The following is a 19,379-nucleotide window of genomic DNA, read 5'->3' as shown; positions in this document are numbered from 1 at the left end:
GTTAACCATCAGTGGATTCATACCATAAATAGTAGTGAATTAGTAATGCTTTTCAATTTGCCATTTTTCTATAATGGTTTGTCTCTTGGCTAGAAAGGGTTATTTTTCTAAAGTTGGTTTCTAGACCAGCGGAGCAAGAGATTGCTATAGTACATATTGTAGCTGAGTACTTGGCAGTTCTTTTGACAAAGTCTCTCATTATGCCTTTGTGTGATGGAGGAATGTGTGCAGCACAGACTAGATGATGTTGTTGGGGAGAACTCAACAACCAGAGAGGACAAAATCACAGGTTATGTTAAACACATAGGCTCTCGCAGTATGTCTTAATGTTTGCCCTCGGTATATTCAAGACATTCAGCACTAATCTCCCCCCCCCCCCCTTTGTGACATGGTCTCTCTACATAGCCCTGGTTGCACTAGAAACCACGATGTAGACTCTGGCCTTGAATCCACAGAGCTCCACCCGCCTCTGCTTCTGAGTGCTGGGATTAAAGGCATATGCCACCATTCCTGCCTTCCCCAGTAACTTTTCAATGTGAAGAGAGAGCATATATTTTGAAATATGAAAAGTCCTAAGTTGGGAATAGCTAATTTATTGTTGTCAGGATTGCTAAACCAATGAAATGATTCCAATGGGTTCAAACCAATAGGAAATTTCTTGACAGATGTGACAGGAAAAATCCCAATAAGACAAGTATAAAGTAAAAGAACTGTGGGTAGCAGAAGAGAACAGCGTTCCCCACAGTGCTCAGCTGAGTGTGACTGTGTCGTGGTACTCACACACCTTATCAACTAGAAGTGAATAAAGTTCCTGGGGTCGCTGGATTATACCTGGGGAAATTTTGAGATTAAACATAGTTTGGCATGGTTTTTCACCGATGACCTTCATTTTTAATTGTTAAAGTATTAAGGATTTTAAAGTGTGAAATATTTTAAGAGGTGGGTATAAGATATAATTACAGTGATTAATCCTTAATGAATTTAACCAACGTAGTTTTCATAAAGGATTTTGCTGGATGTACTACTGGAAAACATGGACCTAAGGAGTTGACTTGTGCGAAATTGTTGTTTAGATCAAATAAAGGTGATCCATTACCCAGTACAGAACAATGGAGGTTTCATTCCCAGTAGAACATATTTAGAAAATTGTTTTTTGAAGGGTATTGGCAAACTGAGACATGCCACACGAAGAAATCAAAGAAACAGGGATGAAAAGGAAGAGCCAAAGATGGAAGTTCTGATACCTATTGAAAAGACTGTACAAAGATTGCATATATGAAGCCTTGGAGTCTAAGTTTCCAATCAGTTCAATGATACTGGGAATGATACCCTCAGCAAACATGCTTCTTGCTCTGTGCCAAATACCGACATAGATACCTTTCTGTCTGGTAACTCACATAATCTTAAAACAGCCCTGCGAAGCAGATAACGGTAAAGAGTTTCATTTCAAACCAGAGGAAGATTATGGCATAATGCTAAAGATATTTTCCCCAGTCCGCATGGACAGTGAGTAGGAAGGTTTAGGTTTGGATTCTAGGGTTGTGAATACAGAGCTTTTCTGTCCTTTGTGTGCTTGCTGTGATTTCAACTCAGCATGGTGAGTCACTTTTGGCTGGGGTCCGTTATACACCCTTTAAGAATGTCTGCCTTCTCACCTGGCTGCCACTTAGACAGTAGCCGTACAAACTCACTGGCTCTGGTGAAGTGACTTTGGACTCTGAATAACAGCTCCATGGTGTCCGTCCAAAAGAATGAGTTGATTTGCATGATCTCTTTCATCTTTACATTCAGTGATTCCTTTAAAAAAATAATTCCAGTTTGTCTGTGATGACTCTTAACATAGAGAAGAGAGATTGGCAGAGGTTTTTGGTCAATGGTTTGAATTGATACCGTTTTGTAGCAAGGGAATCTAAGGTTAAGTAGCTTGTTATTTTGGTGTTAAGTTTGTCCTTAGGAGTAAGGAAGGACTGCGGTACTGCTGAAGTGGTCAGTGCTGCAAGGGGAGGGAGGTCTCAGCCCAGTTGCCATTTTGTCTGTGACGCGGCTAGATCTTTATTAGCAAGCTCTGTGCTGAGAGGGGCGGAATGGGACGACACTTGGCCTGGTGCTTGTGTTCTACTAAGGGTCCCATGTCACAGATTCAGTTTAGATGGTCCAAGACCCTCACTTTCTTGGCAGACCAGATGTAATATCATCTGTGGAGAAGGGGTTTTTAATTCAGTAGTTCAAAGTATGTTCAGAAAGTATGTATAGAGTGTTACATAGGGAAAAAACTTCCATAGCTAAGCATATAAGAAATCAGAGTGAGTCGAAATAGGGCAGACTTAAAAAAAAATAACAAAACATAAGATAAAACAAAAGCTTCCAAACCCAACTTGGACAAGACAAGCCAATAGGAGAAAAAGATCCTAAGAGAAGGTACAAGAATCAGAGACCCACTCATTTGCACATTCAGGAGTCCCAGGAAAACATTACCTGGAAGTCATATGCAGAGGACCTGGTGCAGGCTTGTGCTAGTCCCGAGCATGCTGATTCAGCCAGGCAGGCTATTTTTAAATGATGTTTGTGCTGGGAGAAAAGTAAAAGATAACAGTGAAAACTATAGGCCCATATTTGACCCCGACAGAAAACATCTTCTGGGAACTACATAGAAGCTTTGTAACTGCCTTTAAAACTGACCAAGTAGAGCGTCTAGGTATTAAGAAATAGGCTAAGCAGTGTTAAGTTCATGGTTCAATAGTACTGACCTAACATTTTCAAGGTAATAGGTCTCGTTTCCAGCACTGCAAGGAAAATTCACAATAGTTCAAATGTTTAAAACTGAAATTGCAAAACTTTAGGGGCCGATGATGACTCCGCAGTTCAGAACAGTTGCTGTTCTTGCAGAGTAACTGGGTTCAGTTCCCAGCCCCCATATGGTGGCTAACAACTGCCCGTAAATTCAGTTCCACGACAAACAGCTTCTATTCTGAGAGTCTCCTCCATTCATGAGGTGCATACACATACCTCCAGGCACTCAGACATACACATGAAATAGATAAGTATGTTCAAAAAAATTTAAAATTTTTATAGCGAACTGAATATAGCTGAGGAAATGGATTCTTCCAGATAATAGGACAGAGAAAATGATTAGACATGGATGTTTACAAATAAAGGATTATAAACTGGAAGATGCTAGAGAAGGCCTGGTTAGTACCATGGAGAATGTGGAAGTCTAACACTTAGGCAGAGAAAATAGAGAAGGAATGCAGAAGAAGTTATTTGGTGAAATCATAACTGAGCAGATTCTAGAGCTGACTTAATACTCTAAGCCACATTTCAGGAACTCACTGAATCCTAAGCGATATAAATAAAACCACGGAGCAACTCAAAGCTGGAGAAGGACAATGAATTTCATAGCAATAGAATTGTCTCAGTAGTAGCAGCCCAGAAATGGAGACAAAAGTAAAATAACATTTCATCATGCTAAAACGAAAAGAGGGCAAACATTCCCCAGAACCTTCCATATAGAATTTTATATCCACTAAATACTGCTATCAAGAGTATCGCTTAAAAGGGAGATATTTTAAAAGAGAATCCGGGAAATCTACATCCAATAGACAAAGGAAAATTGTAAAGAATATACTTCAGACAGAACTGATTTCAGTTGTATGACTGATATTAAGAAAGCAGTAAGGAGAAAAAACCATTTTGTGTGTGTGTGTGTGTGTGTGTGTGTGTGTGTGTGTGTGTGAATCTATCTAATAAGATAGAAAATTACAATCATGTAGGGTTAAAAACACACCGTATGATTAAAATGCATGACTACAATAGCATCAGTTAGCCAATGGGTAAATACATTTTGAGTGTTTTAAGATGGCTGTACTATATGAAATGAGTCATGGGGCTTAGAGAGAGAGAAAAATAAAGAAGCAATGGGGCACCATGATAGAATCCAGAAGCCAGGATTGCTAGGGACAGGAATCAGATTTGCCATTAGTTAGCAGTATAAACTCTGAGAAGCTGCTTCTCTGCTATCATGATCTGTGTCTGTTTTCTGTAAATCTGAGACTTTGGAACTAGATTAAAATTTAAAGTCCTTCACTGGGAGTCAATGAAAAGGAATTCCTGCAGAAGGAAAAAAAAAAGAGTCAATAGTTCTTGAGGTATTTACCCTTCCTTTAAATTTTAAAGAGTAAACACCTTGCACTCACTTCCAGCTAACTTTCACATATCCGTTTAAAAACTTAGAGGTAAATCTAATCTCATTCAGCTGTGTATTTTTGCTTTTCCTTTAAACCAATTTCTTTGTTTTGTTTTGTTGTCTTTTAATAGTTAGGTGGGTAATTGTCTCTGGTAGATGGTAAGGGGACATTAGGAGGGGAGAAAAAGCTCTGAGCAGAGGCCCTTGCTGAGAAACTGTGATTCTTGCTATTCTTTCTTTTCAATTTGTTACCTAAATAAATGAATGACTTCGTACTCTCTTGCCGCCTCTCCTTGAATTGTTGCTCTACTTCCCTCTCCTTCTCCTTTCCCAGGCCAATAATAAACCTGAGATCGAAGCGGCCCTCTTCCTCGACTGGATGCGCCTGGAACCCCAGTCCATGGTGTGGCTGCCCGTTTTGCACAGAGTGGCTGCCGCGGAAACTGCCAAGCACCAGGCCAAGTGTAACATCTGCAAGGAGTGTCCAATCATTGGATTCAGGTACTGGGCTCCGACGAAATCACCTGACCGTCTCTCACGTTTTCCTGACTCGGTCTTTTGCCTCCCGCCTCCGCCTCCCATGCTAGTTTGCTGTTAGTTTGTTCCTCTCCAAAGCGGGAGAGAAAGTGATGCAGCCAAAGCATCGATCACGGCTGGCATTCCCCTGATCACAGGGTTATTTGGTGGACCTGACTCATTAGGCAGATGTCTCCTTCCACCTTCACTCTTCAGCTCTTCACAGCCACATTGTGGGTGGGGCGAGACAGAGTACCTGTCTCTGCAGAGATATTTGTTTGTCAAGGGCATCCAGATGAACTGTGCCTCCTCCTTCCTGGAACTAAAACCTTTTTACCCTTGTTTTCATGGCCTCTTCTGTTTATAGAAATTCTCCAGGAATCAGTTATAAAACGAAGAGTTGCTTCTATTCTGGGAAGACGCATCCTGGTAGCTAAGTTTCTTTCTCACTTGGCAGCACTTCTTTTTACCCCTTAAGTAACAAGAATTATTCCAGGCATCCGAGAACTTTCTTCTTTTTCTTTGAATCTGATTCTCTTCTTTCCTAAGGGAATAGAAGGTAGGCAAGCAAATGAGATTCACAAAGCGGCTAAAAGCAGAAAGCATTCCTTATAAATGTAAAGGCGAGGGAAATGGGAACCAGCACGCTATTATTTTGGTATTCTTAAAACGACGTGGGAAACAATTGACTCATTTGGAGAAGTAGGATATTTTTAAATGAGCTAAACTAATAATAATCCCAAGTCCTAATTCTGAAATGATGATGCATTTAAACATCTGGATTGATATGAGCCTTTCCATAACAGAAATAAACAGGATTATATATTATGTGTCTTCTGAATTCATGTAGCAGCCAATGTAAATATTCATTTCTGGTTGTGCTTAAATCTATTTTATGACTTTATTTTCTATTTTCATTAAAATGCACCTTTTTTTTACCATTGATGTTTTTCCTCGTGTAATTTCATGCAGCTTTTTTTTTTAAAAAAAGCCTTACACGTTTCTAAAGCCGAGTTAGACAGATCCTTATAAAATATGCCTTTTTCATCACTGGTTTTGGACAGGTGAGAATGATCCTATAGGGCCTGCAAGACTGGGAGGGGAGCTGCAGGTGACTGCATTCCTTCTTATCTTCCCGAGCCAGCTTCATGAGCCAGTGGGATTTGTACACAACAGAGGAAAGTTACACACACACACACACACACACACACACACACACACACACACACATATATATATATATATGTGGACCGTTCTCTGGAGGACCTAAGAGAAATCTTTTTTTCTTTACCCTTCAATTCTTGTGCTCTTATCAAATTAGATTATTTTAAGAATCAACACTTCTCTTTCTTCCTTATTCCCTCTGAAATGACGGTTGAGATCTAAAAAAGAAAAAAAAAAGAAATGCTAGCTTTTCTTCCCACTTTCCCATATGTGACATCAAGAATATGTTTATCTGAATTGGCTAAGGCTTTTACCGGAGAAGGCAAAAATTAGGAGGACTGAAACAAATATATAGTATTCTGGGTCTGAAGGAAAATGTACCAACTGGTCCTGAGAAATGGAGAAAATCCTCCATTTAATTCAGTGTTGTTGTTGGCTTTTTTGGAGGGTGTCAATTTTGAGTAATATGGTGAGGAATTTCTGGAGAGAAGAAATTGTCCAATTGACATGAAGATGAATCATGCCAGCCAATTACAGATTATATAATTAAAGGAAAAGTTATTTTAATTGGAGTTCTTATGAGTAACTCCATTTTTGTAATTTTGTGATAATAATTATTTCAGAAAACTCTTGTCAGTCATTCACTTTGAAGTTCTTTCAAAGTTGTTGAGTATTTGGTCTTTAAAAGACTAGGAGTTTGCCCAACCTTTTCTTTTGAATCTGAAAGAGTTCCAATGGAGTTTAAATAAGGGTTGAGATTTTCATTCTTTCTTGCATATGTTTATGAGATAATCTTTCTGCCAAAATGTTTTGATAGTGTGGAAAAGGTACTGGAGAAGCTCGGCGTGGGAGTTATTTGTGTACTATGCAGGACTAATGAACACTACCTTGTTTTTACAATTGGCAGTGTGGTGGAGGGTTTTCTAGAGTGTTCTTTGGGACTATGACCTGAAGAAGTACATATGTGTTTGTTTCTGTTCTTTTTCAGGTACAGAAGTCTAAAGCACTTTAATTATGATATCTGCCAAAGCTGCTTCTTTTCTGGTCGAGTTGCAAAGGGTCATAAAATGCACTACCCCATGGTAGAATATTGCACTCCGGTAAGTTAATGTCCTCCTGACATGATGAGTTCATTCACCTGAGAGGAATTCTAGATTTGGATATTGCAAGTCATACTTAATTCTTGGTTTTGCTCTTTTTTTGCAGGGGGGTGTGTTTGCTTTTATTTGTTTTGTTTTTAAGTTTCACCACCCTATATCTGTACCAGGCAGGTCCTAATACCCATCAGAGGTGACTGGTACTCAATTAGTACTCGGAATGAATGCATATGTTGTTCTCTTTTTGCATGGTTGTAGGGAGGCCATCTCACATTTCTTTTGTACAAGCTTAGCAATCATGTAGGGAAGACTCATGGCCGTGGGGCACGTTGAAATTGGAGAAGAGTAGTGTGTATTCCTCAAAGAGCATACCATACTACCCTCGGTCACTGTTGTTCACCTTGAGCTTTGTGACGTTAGCAACTCACTTTTGAAAAATATGCTTCATATAACAATACTTAATCACTCGTTTGCATGGTAAGTAAGTGCTTACCTCTTAAATGGCTTTATGTGCAATGGTACTGTTATTTTTAATATTATTATTTTGGGGTGTTGGGTTTTTCTTTCGGTTGTTTTTCAAGTTAAGGTTTCTTTGTGTAGTCCTGGCTGTCCTGGGAGCTTCTCAGGAATGTATGCAGGCCCCAGCTGGAGTTTTAGAGATCAAAATCTGTATTTTATTAGCAAGATTTACAGGGACTCTGCTCTGCTTTAGGCCACAGATTTCATCCATCCCCAGATGTCCTTGCAAGCATTTAACTGTCTTCCTCACTGTTATTCCTCTTACAAAGGTAATCAGTGCTGGACAGTGCAACCGCCATGCTATGAATTATCTACTATTCATTTTGTGAGCTCTGATATTAATGTCAAATAAGTAGCTTAAAAGTCCCGAAAAGTAGAGTAAAACTTAGTTAGTCTAAGTCTTCTATAAACTAGCGTTCATTGAATAGCTAAATAGTCTGAATATTTCATTTATTCTTCTTCTTAATCTTTACTTATTTTTGTGTGTTTGTATGTGTTTTTGGTGTGTGTATGTGTGTGAAGGCCAGCGGTTACAGATTGGTGTCTCTCTCCATCTTTCTCTACCCTAATTTATGAGACACTGTCTCTAAAAGAACCTCGAAGTCACAGATTGATTGGCTGGTACCTGAGATCTAGAGATCTACCTGTCTCTTCCTTGCCCAATGCTAGGGTTATGATTAGGTACCACCATGCTTGGCCTTTATGTGGCTGTTATGAATCCAAACTTAGGCTTATGTGGCAAGCACTTTGCCAACAGTACTGTCTTCTCAGCTTTTAATGCCCCTCTTTTCCCACTGATACATGTTTTATAATTGTAAGTAACTCACCCAAGTTAGGAAAGTTTGATTCCATGGCCTTGGCTCATCCTTCCCATATCCCCCTGGTTCCGAACCCAGTGCCATGAAGATGAAGATGGGGGGGGGGGGCATTTGTTTTTAAATGGCGCTCTCCTAAAGCTTCTCTCATCATGATTTTCCTTTTAGACTACATCTGGAGAAGATGTCCGTGACTTCGCCAAGGTACTGAAAAACAAATTTCGAACCAAAAGGTATTTTGCGAAGCATCCCCGAATGGGCTACCTGCCAGTGCAGACTGTGTTAGAGGGGGACAACATGGAAACGTGAGTAGTGGCGGCTGCCAAGCAGACTTCCATTTGGTATACATATCTGAACTCCTCCCCACCAAATACCCTCCTTCACTCCCAAATGCAAACAGTCTCTTCAATCTCTCTTTCTGGATTGACTTTAGCTGAAGCAAAGGCAAATAAGCCGCTGTTCGATTGCACTTTCCCTTGACAGCTACCTTTTCCAAAAGTCAAAGGAAGGGAAAAAAATATAATACTGAAGTCCAAATTGCCTTCTAAGCCTTTTAAGAGCGCGGGGACTGTTTACAGATGAGTGATGCCAGTATTTCATTTTGAGTTCCTTCCCTCACAAGTCAGTGGACGTGTGTCTTTCTGTATCTAATTGTGTGGTCATATCTAGTCACTCTTTGCCACTTGAGAGAAATACCCAGGCGCAGGAAGGCTTTCACAGTAAGTAGTAGTACGTCTGCTGCTCACCTGGATGATGCCTTTGGCTCCTTGAAGCTTCCTCCTTCGATTCCCCCGTACTCTGGCGGCAATCACACGGCGATTTGTTTTGCTTTTCGTTCATTTTTTTTCACTCTTCTTTGACTGTTGCTTTCCATGATTCAGACATACTTTGGTTGGATTTCGTTTGTTTCTTTCGCCCTTTCCTTAATTTCTGTTGCGGCTGGGTTTGCTTGTGTCTCTTTTCACCACCTCATGTGTTTTGTTTTGCAGTCCCGTTACTCTGATCAACTTCTGGCCAGTAGATTCTGTGTGAGTACTTTTGCCGAGGGTGCTGCGATCACCAGCATTCACTTGCTTGATTGCTCTGTGTATTTATTTATCTATCTATCTATCTATCTATCTATCTATCTATCTATCTATCTATTTATTTTGCTTGGTTTTGTTTAAAGACATTCTAATTTCCTGTCCTTTTTTTTTCTCACTAAGGCCTATCACAGCTTAAAGAGGCTCTGGGTGGAGCTGCAGGTCTCTCTGCTGAAGTGCTAGTCAGTAGAAATTCTGGTCTGAGTTCTAATAAAAATGAAAAGAATTCTGCAGGTTTTAGCTGTAGTCCTGGAAGACGTGTTTATATTTTCAATCTTCCTTCAAATATAGGCAAGAAAGAGGCTCCCGTTTGGATAATAGCATTTGAAAGCCATGTTTCTTGAGAAGTAAGACATGGAGACCTTCAGAAGGGTCATGGTGTGTTCCTTGGAAGCAGTTAGCAGTGGACTAGTAAAAATCAGCAGGATAGATTTTAGAGTGTGACACTAAGTTTGGTTGACTAATTTCAGTGAAGTGTGTGGATGTTTTTAAAAAGTAGGTTATGCCATGCGGTTTTAAAGATGTTCACAAATGTAGGATTCTGACTTGTAAGCTAAACTTATTTTTGTCATCACTCTAGAATACTCTCTTCATAAACAGTTATGCCTTTAAGCAAGGAGGGAGGAGTGCTCTATAGTCTGCTGCTACTACTGGTGTTTATTAATGCTACTAATATTATATAATAACACACAAATGTTTTATTTCAGCTTACATTGTTAGAGAACTATTTTGGAGCTAGGTATTGTGATAAACCCAACTACTCCTAGCTGTTTAAGAGGCTGACGCAGGAGAACTGCTTAAGCGAGCCCAGCAGTTGAGACCAGCCTGAGTACCAGCTTATTCTTTATTAAAGAATAAAATCTATGAAATCTTTTAGAGAGCTTTGATGTGTACATTAGCAAAAAAAAGTATGCCTACATAAAAGTTATACAGTGTTTTCATAATAGTTTGTTGTTTTTACAGTATGCTTTACCAAACAAAGTTTGGTAGCTCTGTCCTGTAACAAGGGGAAAATAACTAATTTGAAAGAGTGGCTTATGTGAGAATTTAATTTATTTGATTTTCATATTATCTCGCCATATAATTTAACTGAACCGAAATAATGTTTTCCCCAAAGATATAGAGACACACAGGCTATGGATTCAGATGTATTTTAGGCCTTTAATAGCCAAAGGAAGTAGAAGAGTGCTTTTTCTTTTTTAATCCCACATTATTGTGCCATTTAATTACCATACTTACAAATAGTGATTGTCTCTTTTCTTTATTCCTAATGCTTAAACAATCTAAGAAGTTACTTGATACAGCTGTAGTTTTGCATGATGGTAATCATTTTCCCCAACCTGAGCATTCTGTTTGCGGAAGCCTTCATAACTAAGCAATTTTGAAATTTGATCTGCTGACGTACTGAGATGATCAAGTAGGTAGATTTACTCTGCCAGGGGGAGTTTAACCAGGGAGGAAGTCTGAAAGGTTAGGATTCGGAAGAAATTTTTTTCTAATATTTGACTAAAAGGAATAGGAAACAGTTCCTTGGAAGGAATGGAGAAGATCCGATCTATGTTAATGAGAAAGTATCACAGTCAGGTTGCAGTGACTTCTTTTAAATTGAGGATGTTTGTCTTTCTTAATCCTTGAAGCACTTTCAAAATCCATGACTTATTTATTAATTTATCTTTTGCAACAACTAAAACATATGCTTTGGTTGCCTTTTTAGGAAAAGGTGGCTAGATTTTTCAGAGAGTGTGGGGAGTTCTAGTTTGGAGGAAGAAAACAAATGCACGTGCTAGTCTGTACTTTCTTTATACTCTAATTTTATTACTTTTTATTCAGACTTTTCTAATAAAATAGAAAAATCTATTGTAAAGCTGTCCTATTCAAGCAGAGGAATTAGGTACTAACATGTTTTATTTTGTTAAAATATATTTGATAGGAGCATCTTATGATAATAGTGGTATTTAATCTATTTAATGTGGAACACAGACTTGGACAGCTTCCAGAGATACAGATCTTTTGTTTTTGCTTACACAAAACCCTTGTTTCTTTGTAGCTGTCATAGTATTTTAAACTGAATCCAGGATAGGCCTTTCGTTTTGTTTATCCACAAACGAGGCAGGCTGGCAATGTTGTTGGAGCTCCTCTGCTTTGAAATCTAAGTAAATGAGAACCTACTGGTGGAATTCTCACATGCAAGCGTGAGGTGGCTTTGGCCAAATAGATTCTTCTGGATAATCAGAAATTATCCTGGTTGCTATATTGCTCTGTATTTACAAAGCAGGAAGCAGCAGCCATACTATCATCCTCCTTTGAAAGTTTTTTTTTTTTTGGAGACTTAATACTTAAGGTATGTTTTGGGGAGGGGAGTAATTATTACTAATTCTTGGTTTTCAAATTATTCTACTCTGACCAGCACTTTCTTTTGCTTCCTTTTTGGTTTAGCAAGTGCCTCTTGTACTTTTCCAGATTACTAACCATTACAAGTTCGTATACTTATGCAAGTTGCACTAGGTACTATGTGCATTAATATATAAAATTATGGGAAATTATCCTTGAGGCTAAGAATTACAGCTTTGTATAAGACTTTTGATAAGATTGCATTAATATGCTTTGGATTTACATGCCCTCTTCTCCTGCTGTAGCTTTGCTTCAAGGTCTTGTGTTTTCTTTCTTTTGTTTATACGCTACCACTATAGCAACTATTATAATAAAAATTACTGCTAATATGTTTTCCTCGATGTTAGGCTTTAGCTTATTTTATGTATACATGTGTATATATAGCTATATATACACATATTTATGTATGAAACTTTCTAGCTTTCTAGTAATAAACTATTTCAAAATTCTATAAAAATAGCAGATTAATTCAAAAATATAGTGAAGATTCCCATGGGACTATTTAGATCTGCCTATTAATTTGAATAGTTGTCTCTTTTCCTTTCACATGAAAATGTAAACATGTTTTGCACTTGACCTAGACAATACTGGTCTCATATTTTACACTTGACCTCCACAATATGATAAAACCTTTATCTCTCAAGGAAGGCCTCCAGTGCCCTGGTCATTAGTTTAAGTGTGTTATAATTATCTTAACACAATGTTTCATATTTTAAAAAAATAGAAATGTCCAGCATATTTTCTATGCAAACCTAGCGGTATGTATGCATTCATCTTCACATATGTGTGTATATGTATATACATATACATACATATACACATATATACACACAGAAATTTAAGAAAAAAATCAAACATTTTCACCTTCATGTTCAGACCAAGTCTTTGAATGCTGTTTGGGTATTAGGCTAAACAACAGACCTCATTGCACATGTTACGCTGGATTTGGGGTTCATGCCTTTCTTTACCTAAGTCCTTTCTGTATTAGGAGAGAAATGGAAGAGATCTTTTATTCTTTTCCAATAGGGCAAAAATCACAAGTCCAAACTGGTTTTTAGAACAAATTTTGTTTTTTTGCTATAATTAATCCAAAAGATATAAAAATTCCCGAAATAATGAGTAGATCAGCTATGAAGTCTGAAAAACGGTAACCCTACCACAATCCTTGCCTGTCTACTGCAGAAAGGGGCGTTTTGATTTTGCCTGCAGAACTTATATTTACCCTTTCCTCTTATTTGCCCATCTGGATTTTGCCCATCTGGATTTGAGTGCACGCTAGCCCCAATAAGAATTATTGTAGATACGTGACATCTTACTAAATTTAGATATTCTTAAAAAAATGCTTACATGACGTTGAGTCATTCCATTTTTTTTCTATAGCATACAAGCATAATGCTACTGTTAAACTGGCAGGTAGCTTCCTTCTGTAGACATCCTGGTAGATAGAATTTAAAGAAGTGCTAGAATGGAATATCCTCAGTGGAACTAAAATTCTCGACTGTAAATCTGCTAAGGATACATAGTTTACAGTCAACCCAAAGATGTTATCATAGATGTGTGTAAGCTGTTTCCAGTTTTAACCACACAGTTCTGAAACAGCCTCAGAACTCTCATATATGAAAATGTATGAGCCGAGAGGCTGTAATGCTGTGTAGATATCTCCCCCATACCTTTTTGTGTAATTGAAGCATTTTAGAGAGTTTTTCTTTTATTTTTATGGCTTTTAAGGAAAATCCGAAATCATCTCTCAGATTTCAATCTAAAATATTTGATGCTCTCTTATATACAGGAGCAGCTACATACATGTGCATTATCCATAGGCTTGGAATAAAGTCATTCTAGGCCATTCATATAACAGGAGTGTGTGGTGGGGTCTATTTCTCCATTACTGGGTGGTATCTATGACTAATCACATTTTCTGCCTTATAGGCCTGCCTCGTCCCCCCAGCTTTCACACGATGATACTCATTCACGCATTGAGCATTATGCTAGCAGGTATGAGACTAGTTGAATGCCAGGGAAATATTGATTGAAATAACTAACCAAGGAAAGCTAACCTATAATAATTTTAAACAAATATTTTCTTTCTTCCTCAATCCTTTCTGATTTCTACTAATCAACTTGCCCTCTAACGTGCATGCCATTCTACTGCATGGAGGTTTTGGATACCAACAATAGCATGGGTCCAGAACAATCTTATTTAACCCTGGCCTTTCAACATTTCTGGTAGCTTTGTTGTGTTTTATATTCTGAACACATTTGCTAAATTGGCTTGTAAGTCCTCTGACCTCCTTCCAAACTACTAGACTAGATATTAATCTGTGGAGAAATGATACTGTGTTACCTAAACAATGTGAAAGCCCTGACTTTTTATTTGTGTTTCACTGACTTTAAGAAGATACAACTTTCCTAACTCTTGAACTTCTCTCTACTACCTTCTTTGTATTTGAGATAACTTTTATTCCTAAGCGCTGAACGACTAATTTTATCTTGTGCTTGTTAAATAAGTCTATTCAACTTTTTCTGGTTGTCCAAAGGCTTTATTATTGAATCGGTGACAGAACACATAGAACACTTGTGAATCCATCCTTTACCAACCTCCTGACTACTGGACGTGCTCTTCCATTGTGGCAAGCTTTAATTAGCTGTATACTTCTATCATCAGTGAAAGGCAATGATTGTCTTAAAAGACAAGGGGTAGTGTAAGGTGTGGGTTTGCTTTTAGGGAAGATGCTCTTCTGCAAGCAAAGACTGGTTCTCAGAGAAAGAAAGATTGATCTATGGGGGAAAATCCCCCCCCCCCCCAACAGCAACAAAATACAGCTTCCCATAGTTTTTAACACTAAAAGTGCAAAGCTACTAACTAGCTGCTTCAACTGGTTAAGACAACACACACATCCTTTAATTTGAAGGATTCCTTTCTCCTCTTGCCATGAGTTTTTCTTTAGTTTTCAGGAATGTTCGCATAGGTCTTGAGTAGATTCTAAGAAGTCACATAAGTTTTAATGAGCTTTTACGTTTTTTATCAGGCTAGCAGAGATGGAAAACAGCAATGGATCTTATCTAAATGATAGCATCTCTCCTAATGAGAGCATGTAAGTATTCTATCTCTTTTTACAAAATGTTCCTGACAATAAAATTGCTTTGAGGGCTTCAGAGGTAGGAAAACCAGGCTCTAGGAATTAACATCACATTCATTTGATCTCTCAAGGAGCCATTCATTGACGTTTTCTTTAGTTCTTAAAACCTGGCACAGAATGAGCTCATACAAATACAAGCATTAATCCAGAATAGCAAAATGAAAACAAAAAAAGTGCCTTACGTACATTTATTTAATGTCTTATGACTATAAATTACTCATTTCAAACACTTAGATCAAAGGCTAAATTTTGAGCGCACTGGAATAAGGAATAAGATGACATTTGAAAGTACGAACTAAGTCGGATTTCCTCCACTGGTGAGAAGTGGAGATGTGGTCTTCATATAGAATTTCTATTCCCATATACTGTTAGGCTGGCATTTTTCTTCATTGGACTGTTGAGCCTTAGCATCATATAGAAAGGCAGTCTTGTGAAGTGTTCCCAGATGAGGGAAGACAAATTCAGGTCTCAGTTTGTCACTGGGGTGAGAAGCTAGCTTGATCCCACTTTAAGAAGGAGACGTATTACTGTTACAAATGGCCAAGAACACACTTAGCTCCAAAACAGAGGCATCATCACCAGCTCATGGTACAGAATACAGAGGACCATTGCTAGGATCCAAGCAGCTGTTGATTAGGGAGGAAGAGACGCGAGGGCATGGAGGAAATAGAGGACCCACTAACCGAACAAATAACATGGAGAAAAAAATTTTAGTCAAAGTGCAGTCATGCTTTTAGTTTGATAAGACATGATAAGACAATGGTTTAACATCTTATCTTAGAGAATAGGCAAATGGAAGCATAGTAAAGTTATCCTATGTAGTATGTATGTGAACCCAGCATCTTGCTCAAATGAGAAAGGGACCTTCATAAGGATTAAGCCAAAGCAAATTGTATGAAAGTGGGATTTCTATGCAATTATTCTATGAATTCCATTTGACACATAGAGGAGACCAATATAAGAGAGACGTCAACAGCCAGTCATTTACTTCAAACACATATCCTTTTCCCAATTAAAACTGGGATGCCATTATATGATCTTCCAACAGGAAAGCGAGTAGCGAAAGAACCAACTCAGTATAAAGGCTTGACTGGTTCACTTATTTGGCTTCCCAGTTTTGTACTGAAGATGCTCTCACCCTTCCACATTAATTTAGAGTGTGTCCATATGACAGTCTCTGGCAGTCACGGAACTGCCGCAGAGAAGAGGAAGAAAGCCTAACAACAATAGTAGGTTCCAGTTAAATGTAGGAAGTCCTAGCAATAAACTTTTAGAACTTGAGGGGGTAATAATACATTAGCTATGTGATAAAGACCTTGATTGTTTGATTTTACAACAAAATTTAGCTGTAGCTCATTCTGAGGACGTGCAATCCATTTTCACTCTGTTGTTTTAGCAAAATCTGTTATTTAGGAACAGTTCTGATGGAGCAGCTGATGTCATTTAAATGTTTCTTTTTAATGCCACTGAAAATCATAATATTCATTATTATCATTATTTTGTGGTGTTAAGGAGGGCTTTATGCATGCTAGGCAAGTAGTCACCCACTGCAGTGTATCCCAATGCTCCAGTGATTATTAGTAACATTTCCACCACTTCTCTCCACTGACTGACAACAAAATGGAAGCCATGAGACCATTTTCCTAAGGACCTGATCTTTTCAAACTGAGAATGTGGTGGCTCTGGCATGCTAGGCATGCAGACTCGTGCCAGTAATCAGGAGGCTGAGATAGAAGGGTTGCCAACTTAAGGCCAGCCCGGGCTATGCAGAAATTCCCTCCGGAAAACCAAAATCAAGTGGGTATGCAAAAGGTAGCATATGCACATGATAACGCCAGGGAACCGGAAACAGGAAGCTTTCGCGTTTCATTAAGAAGAAAATGAAGTTCCTAGAACCTGGAGGTACAGTGGAGTTTTCAAAAACTTAGAGCACTTCATTCTTAGATTTCTCCTGAGTGTTATTAGCACGTTCCTTCTTGCCAGGAGACTGCAACTGCCCTGAGAATACGCCTTCCCCTGCCCTCCTCCCCACAGAAATAGTGCTTAAGGCTCAGCCAAAGGAATGAGTTGTTCTTTGCCTCTTTTAATCAGTCACCTTCATGTCTCCACCCCCTTCAATTTTGTATTTGTATCTAAACAGTATTTAAAACAACCAGTTATCCACAGGTTAATTATTGTTAACATCCCACCTCTGAGACCTATAAGTTAACATTAGCTGGCTGAAGCAGCTCTTTCGGGTTTTTGCCTTCCACTGAAGATACTATTCCCTATTTAAAGAACTGTTTCCCTCCTCCCTGCCCAATCAGTATCAGTGCTATGGCTCATGAACAGATCATCTGGACAGACCTACTAGCAAAAGAATTAAATGGCGATTGTTATTTTTTTTTTAAAAAAATATTTGTTAGTTGATAACAGGCTAAAGTGTTAAAATAGACTCCCAAGTATTTCTATAATTCTGTCTTTCATTTATCTGTGTAAATAGGCCAGTAAGTTTCATGTGGATTTTTGAAAAAAAGAAACAATTTAAACTGTCCATCATTACAGCGGTACCTACATGTCTTCAGAATAAAGGAACGGAAGGTCTGACTAATTGTTGAGAGCCAAGAAATGTTTCTATTTTCAAATACACATCTGAGTCCCTGACCCCAAAACAAAATAAGGGGGGTGGAAAAACCAAAACCTTTGATTTTATTTTCCAGAGATGATGAACATTTGTTAATCCAGCATTACTGCCAAAGTTTGAACCAGGACTCCCCCCTGAGCCAGCCTCGTAGTCCTGCCCAGATCTTGATTTCCTTAGAGAGTGAGGAAAGAGGGGAGCTAGAGAGAATCCTAGCAGATCTTGAGGAAGAAAACAGGTGAGTTTTCTCTGTAGCTGTGTCATTGGTAAGCGGAGTGCACACGCTTGCACACGAAGACGAGTGCCAGGAGTCTTCACTTAGTCGTTCGATGTCTAACTGTTTGCGAAAATAATCTGTTCAGCTCCTTTTGCAGATTCACTTCTTGTCTGAAAGAAGAAAATGAGTGCCATGTAGCATGATTAATAAAGAACTCCTAATCTAGGTGTGAGGGGATTGACGCTAATGGGGGCATTGGGTTTATTGCATGTGTTCCATAGGTTTTGATATATTTGTGTTTGGGAAGAGAATTTAAGAGAAAAACCAAGTGGTTTAATTCGTGGTTATGTAAATTTTACATGTTTGGCCATATTACCATAAACATTAGAGGAAGTCGATTCATTGGCTCTGTCATATTTGGGAACAGTATTTCCTCTTATTTTGCATCATCAAATGCAAAGGAGTTACTACTTTTATTCATCTTCATAGCAGATTAGGTAGGCAATTCCAGGTGTTAGCCATTACCTGTGGGGGGAAAAGTGCAATTATTAACAAAGAAAATGCATGATGCCTAAAGCGGATAAATTGTAAGGACCTGGCCTATTGTGTGGTGTCAGGATGATACAAATCATTGGCCTCTTCCTTTTGGTTTACATTTGCTATGCCACGGGTACCTTGGTTAAGGGAACCTCTTCACATAAGCCCCTATAATCACATTGTGGCTTGCTACAGACAGTGCCACCAGGCAAGTCTTTAAAGGCCAGACTGCTCAAATCTGTAGCACTTAAATACTTTCATCTCTTTTGGTTAGCCCAAGGCAGCAAGACCTCTTAATCTAGAGGACACACTGTATTTGAGACCCAGTGCCCTGAGGGAGAATGTCTCCTCAGCATGAAAAAGCAGGCTGCCATTCATCTAGTCCTTTCTGCTGCTACTAGCCTTTCAGCTCTTAATACCCCTGACCTCTGGCCATAGCTCTTTATCAAATTGGCTTCCCTTGAGTTCCTCGCCCATTTTCCCAATAAATCCTCTGCACTCCCTCTTTGTGTATCTTTCTAGAACCAAGACCTACCATGGCATTCTTACTTTACTGGATTTCTGTATCTTGAACAAACACCCAGCTTCTCAGCAGGGCGTCCAAATTTTCCACTGTGTTCTCTCGACTTGCTTTTGTCAATGCCACCTTCTTCTCTACTGATCATACTGCTGTAGCCAGTATTTTGATTTTGTTTGCATCTACTTTCCGGGCCATGTTCACGCTTCCTGTCGGCCTATATCACTTTAGATTTTGCCCGGAAAACTAAGGGCAGTTTGCCCCGTTATCCATCATTGTCCGTACCTCCTTCAAATGAGTCCTGGCCATTCGGTGATCAGCATCTTGTTCCTCTAGGAGTTCCTACCACAGTGATAATATTTCGCTACTCGGGAAGTGTCTGGTAAAACACTATAGATCATGTAATCATGCTTATAGGATATAAACTTAAGAATATAGCAAGGAGGTCACATGACCGCCAGTAACGATGTGATATTGTACATTTGTGGAGGGAAGATTAATGATAACTTTATTTTCTTAGCTCTATATGTAAAAGTAGGAATGAAATCCAAGATACCTCTCCTATTATTTTACTGGGAAGA

General features: G+C 38.7%; 1 protein-coding gene across 10 annotated transcripts in view; it reads left to right on the top strand.

Moving 5' to 3' along the window:
* Positions 1-19,379, top strand: part of Dmd (dystrophin) — a 2,257,783-nt gene that overhangs the window by 2,187,364 nt on the left and 51,040 nt on the right. For 6 of the 10 annotated variants that reach the window (XM_085684598.2, XM_085684595.2, XM_087902601.1 and 3 more), the window contains 7 exons: positions 4,518-4,684; positions 6,852-6,963; positions 8,463-8,599; positions 9,284-9,322; positions 13,697-13,762; positions 14,797-14,862; positions 17,607-17,765. In XM_085684598.2, coding sequence (XP_085540724.2) covers positions 4,518-4,684; positions 6,852-6,963; positions 8,463-8,599; positions 9,284-9,322; positions 13,697-13,762; positions 14,797-14,862; positions 17,607-17,765 — 746 coding nt within the window. The remainder of the gene's footprint in view (positions 1-4,517; positions 4,685-6,851; positions 6,964-8,462; positions 8,600-9,283; positions 9,323-13,696; positions 13,763-14,796; positions 14,863-17,606; positions 17,766-19,379) is intronic. The other 4 variants (XM_085684599.2, XM_048449762.3, XM_048449759.3 and 1 more) reach the window with 2 other exon arrangements.

The sequence above is a fragment of the Myodes glareolus genome, chromosome X (assembly GCF_982192425.1).
Source record: "Myodes glareolus chromosome X, mMyoGla1.1, whole genome shotgun sequence".
NCBI lineage: Eukaryota > Metazoa > Chordata > Mammalia > Rodentia > Cricetidae > Myodes > Myodes glareolus.
The sequence above is the reverse complement of the archived record's forward strand: the minus strand, read 5'-3'. Positions and strand labels throughout refer to the sequence as shown.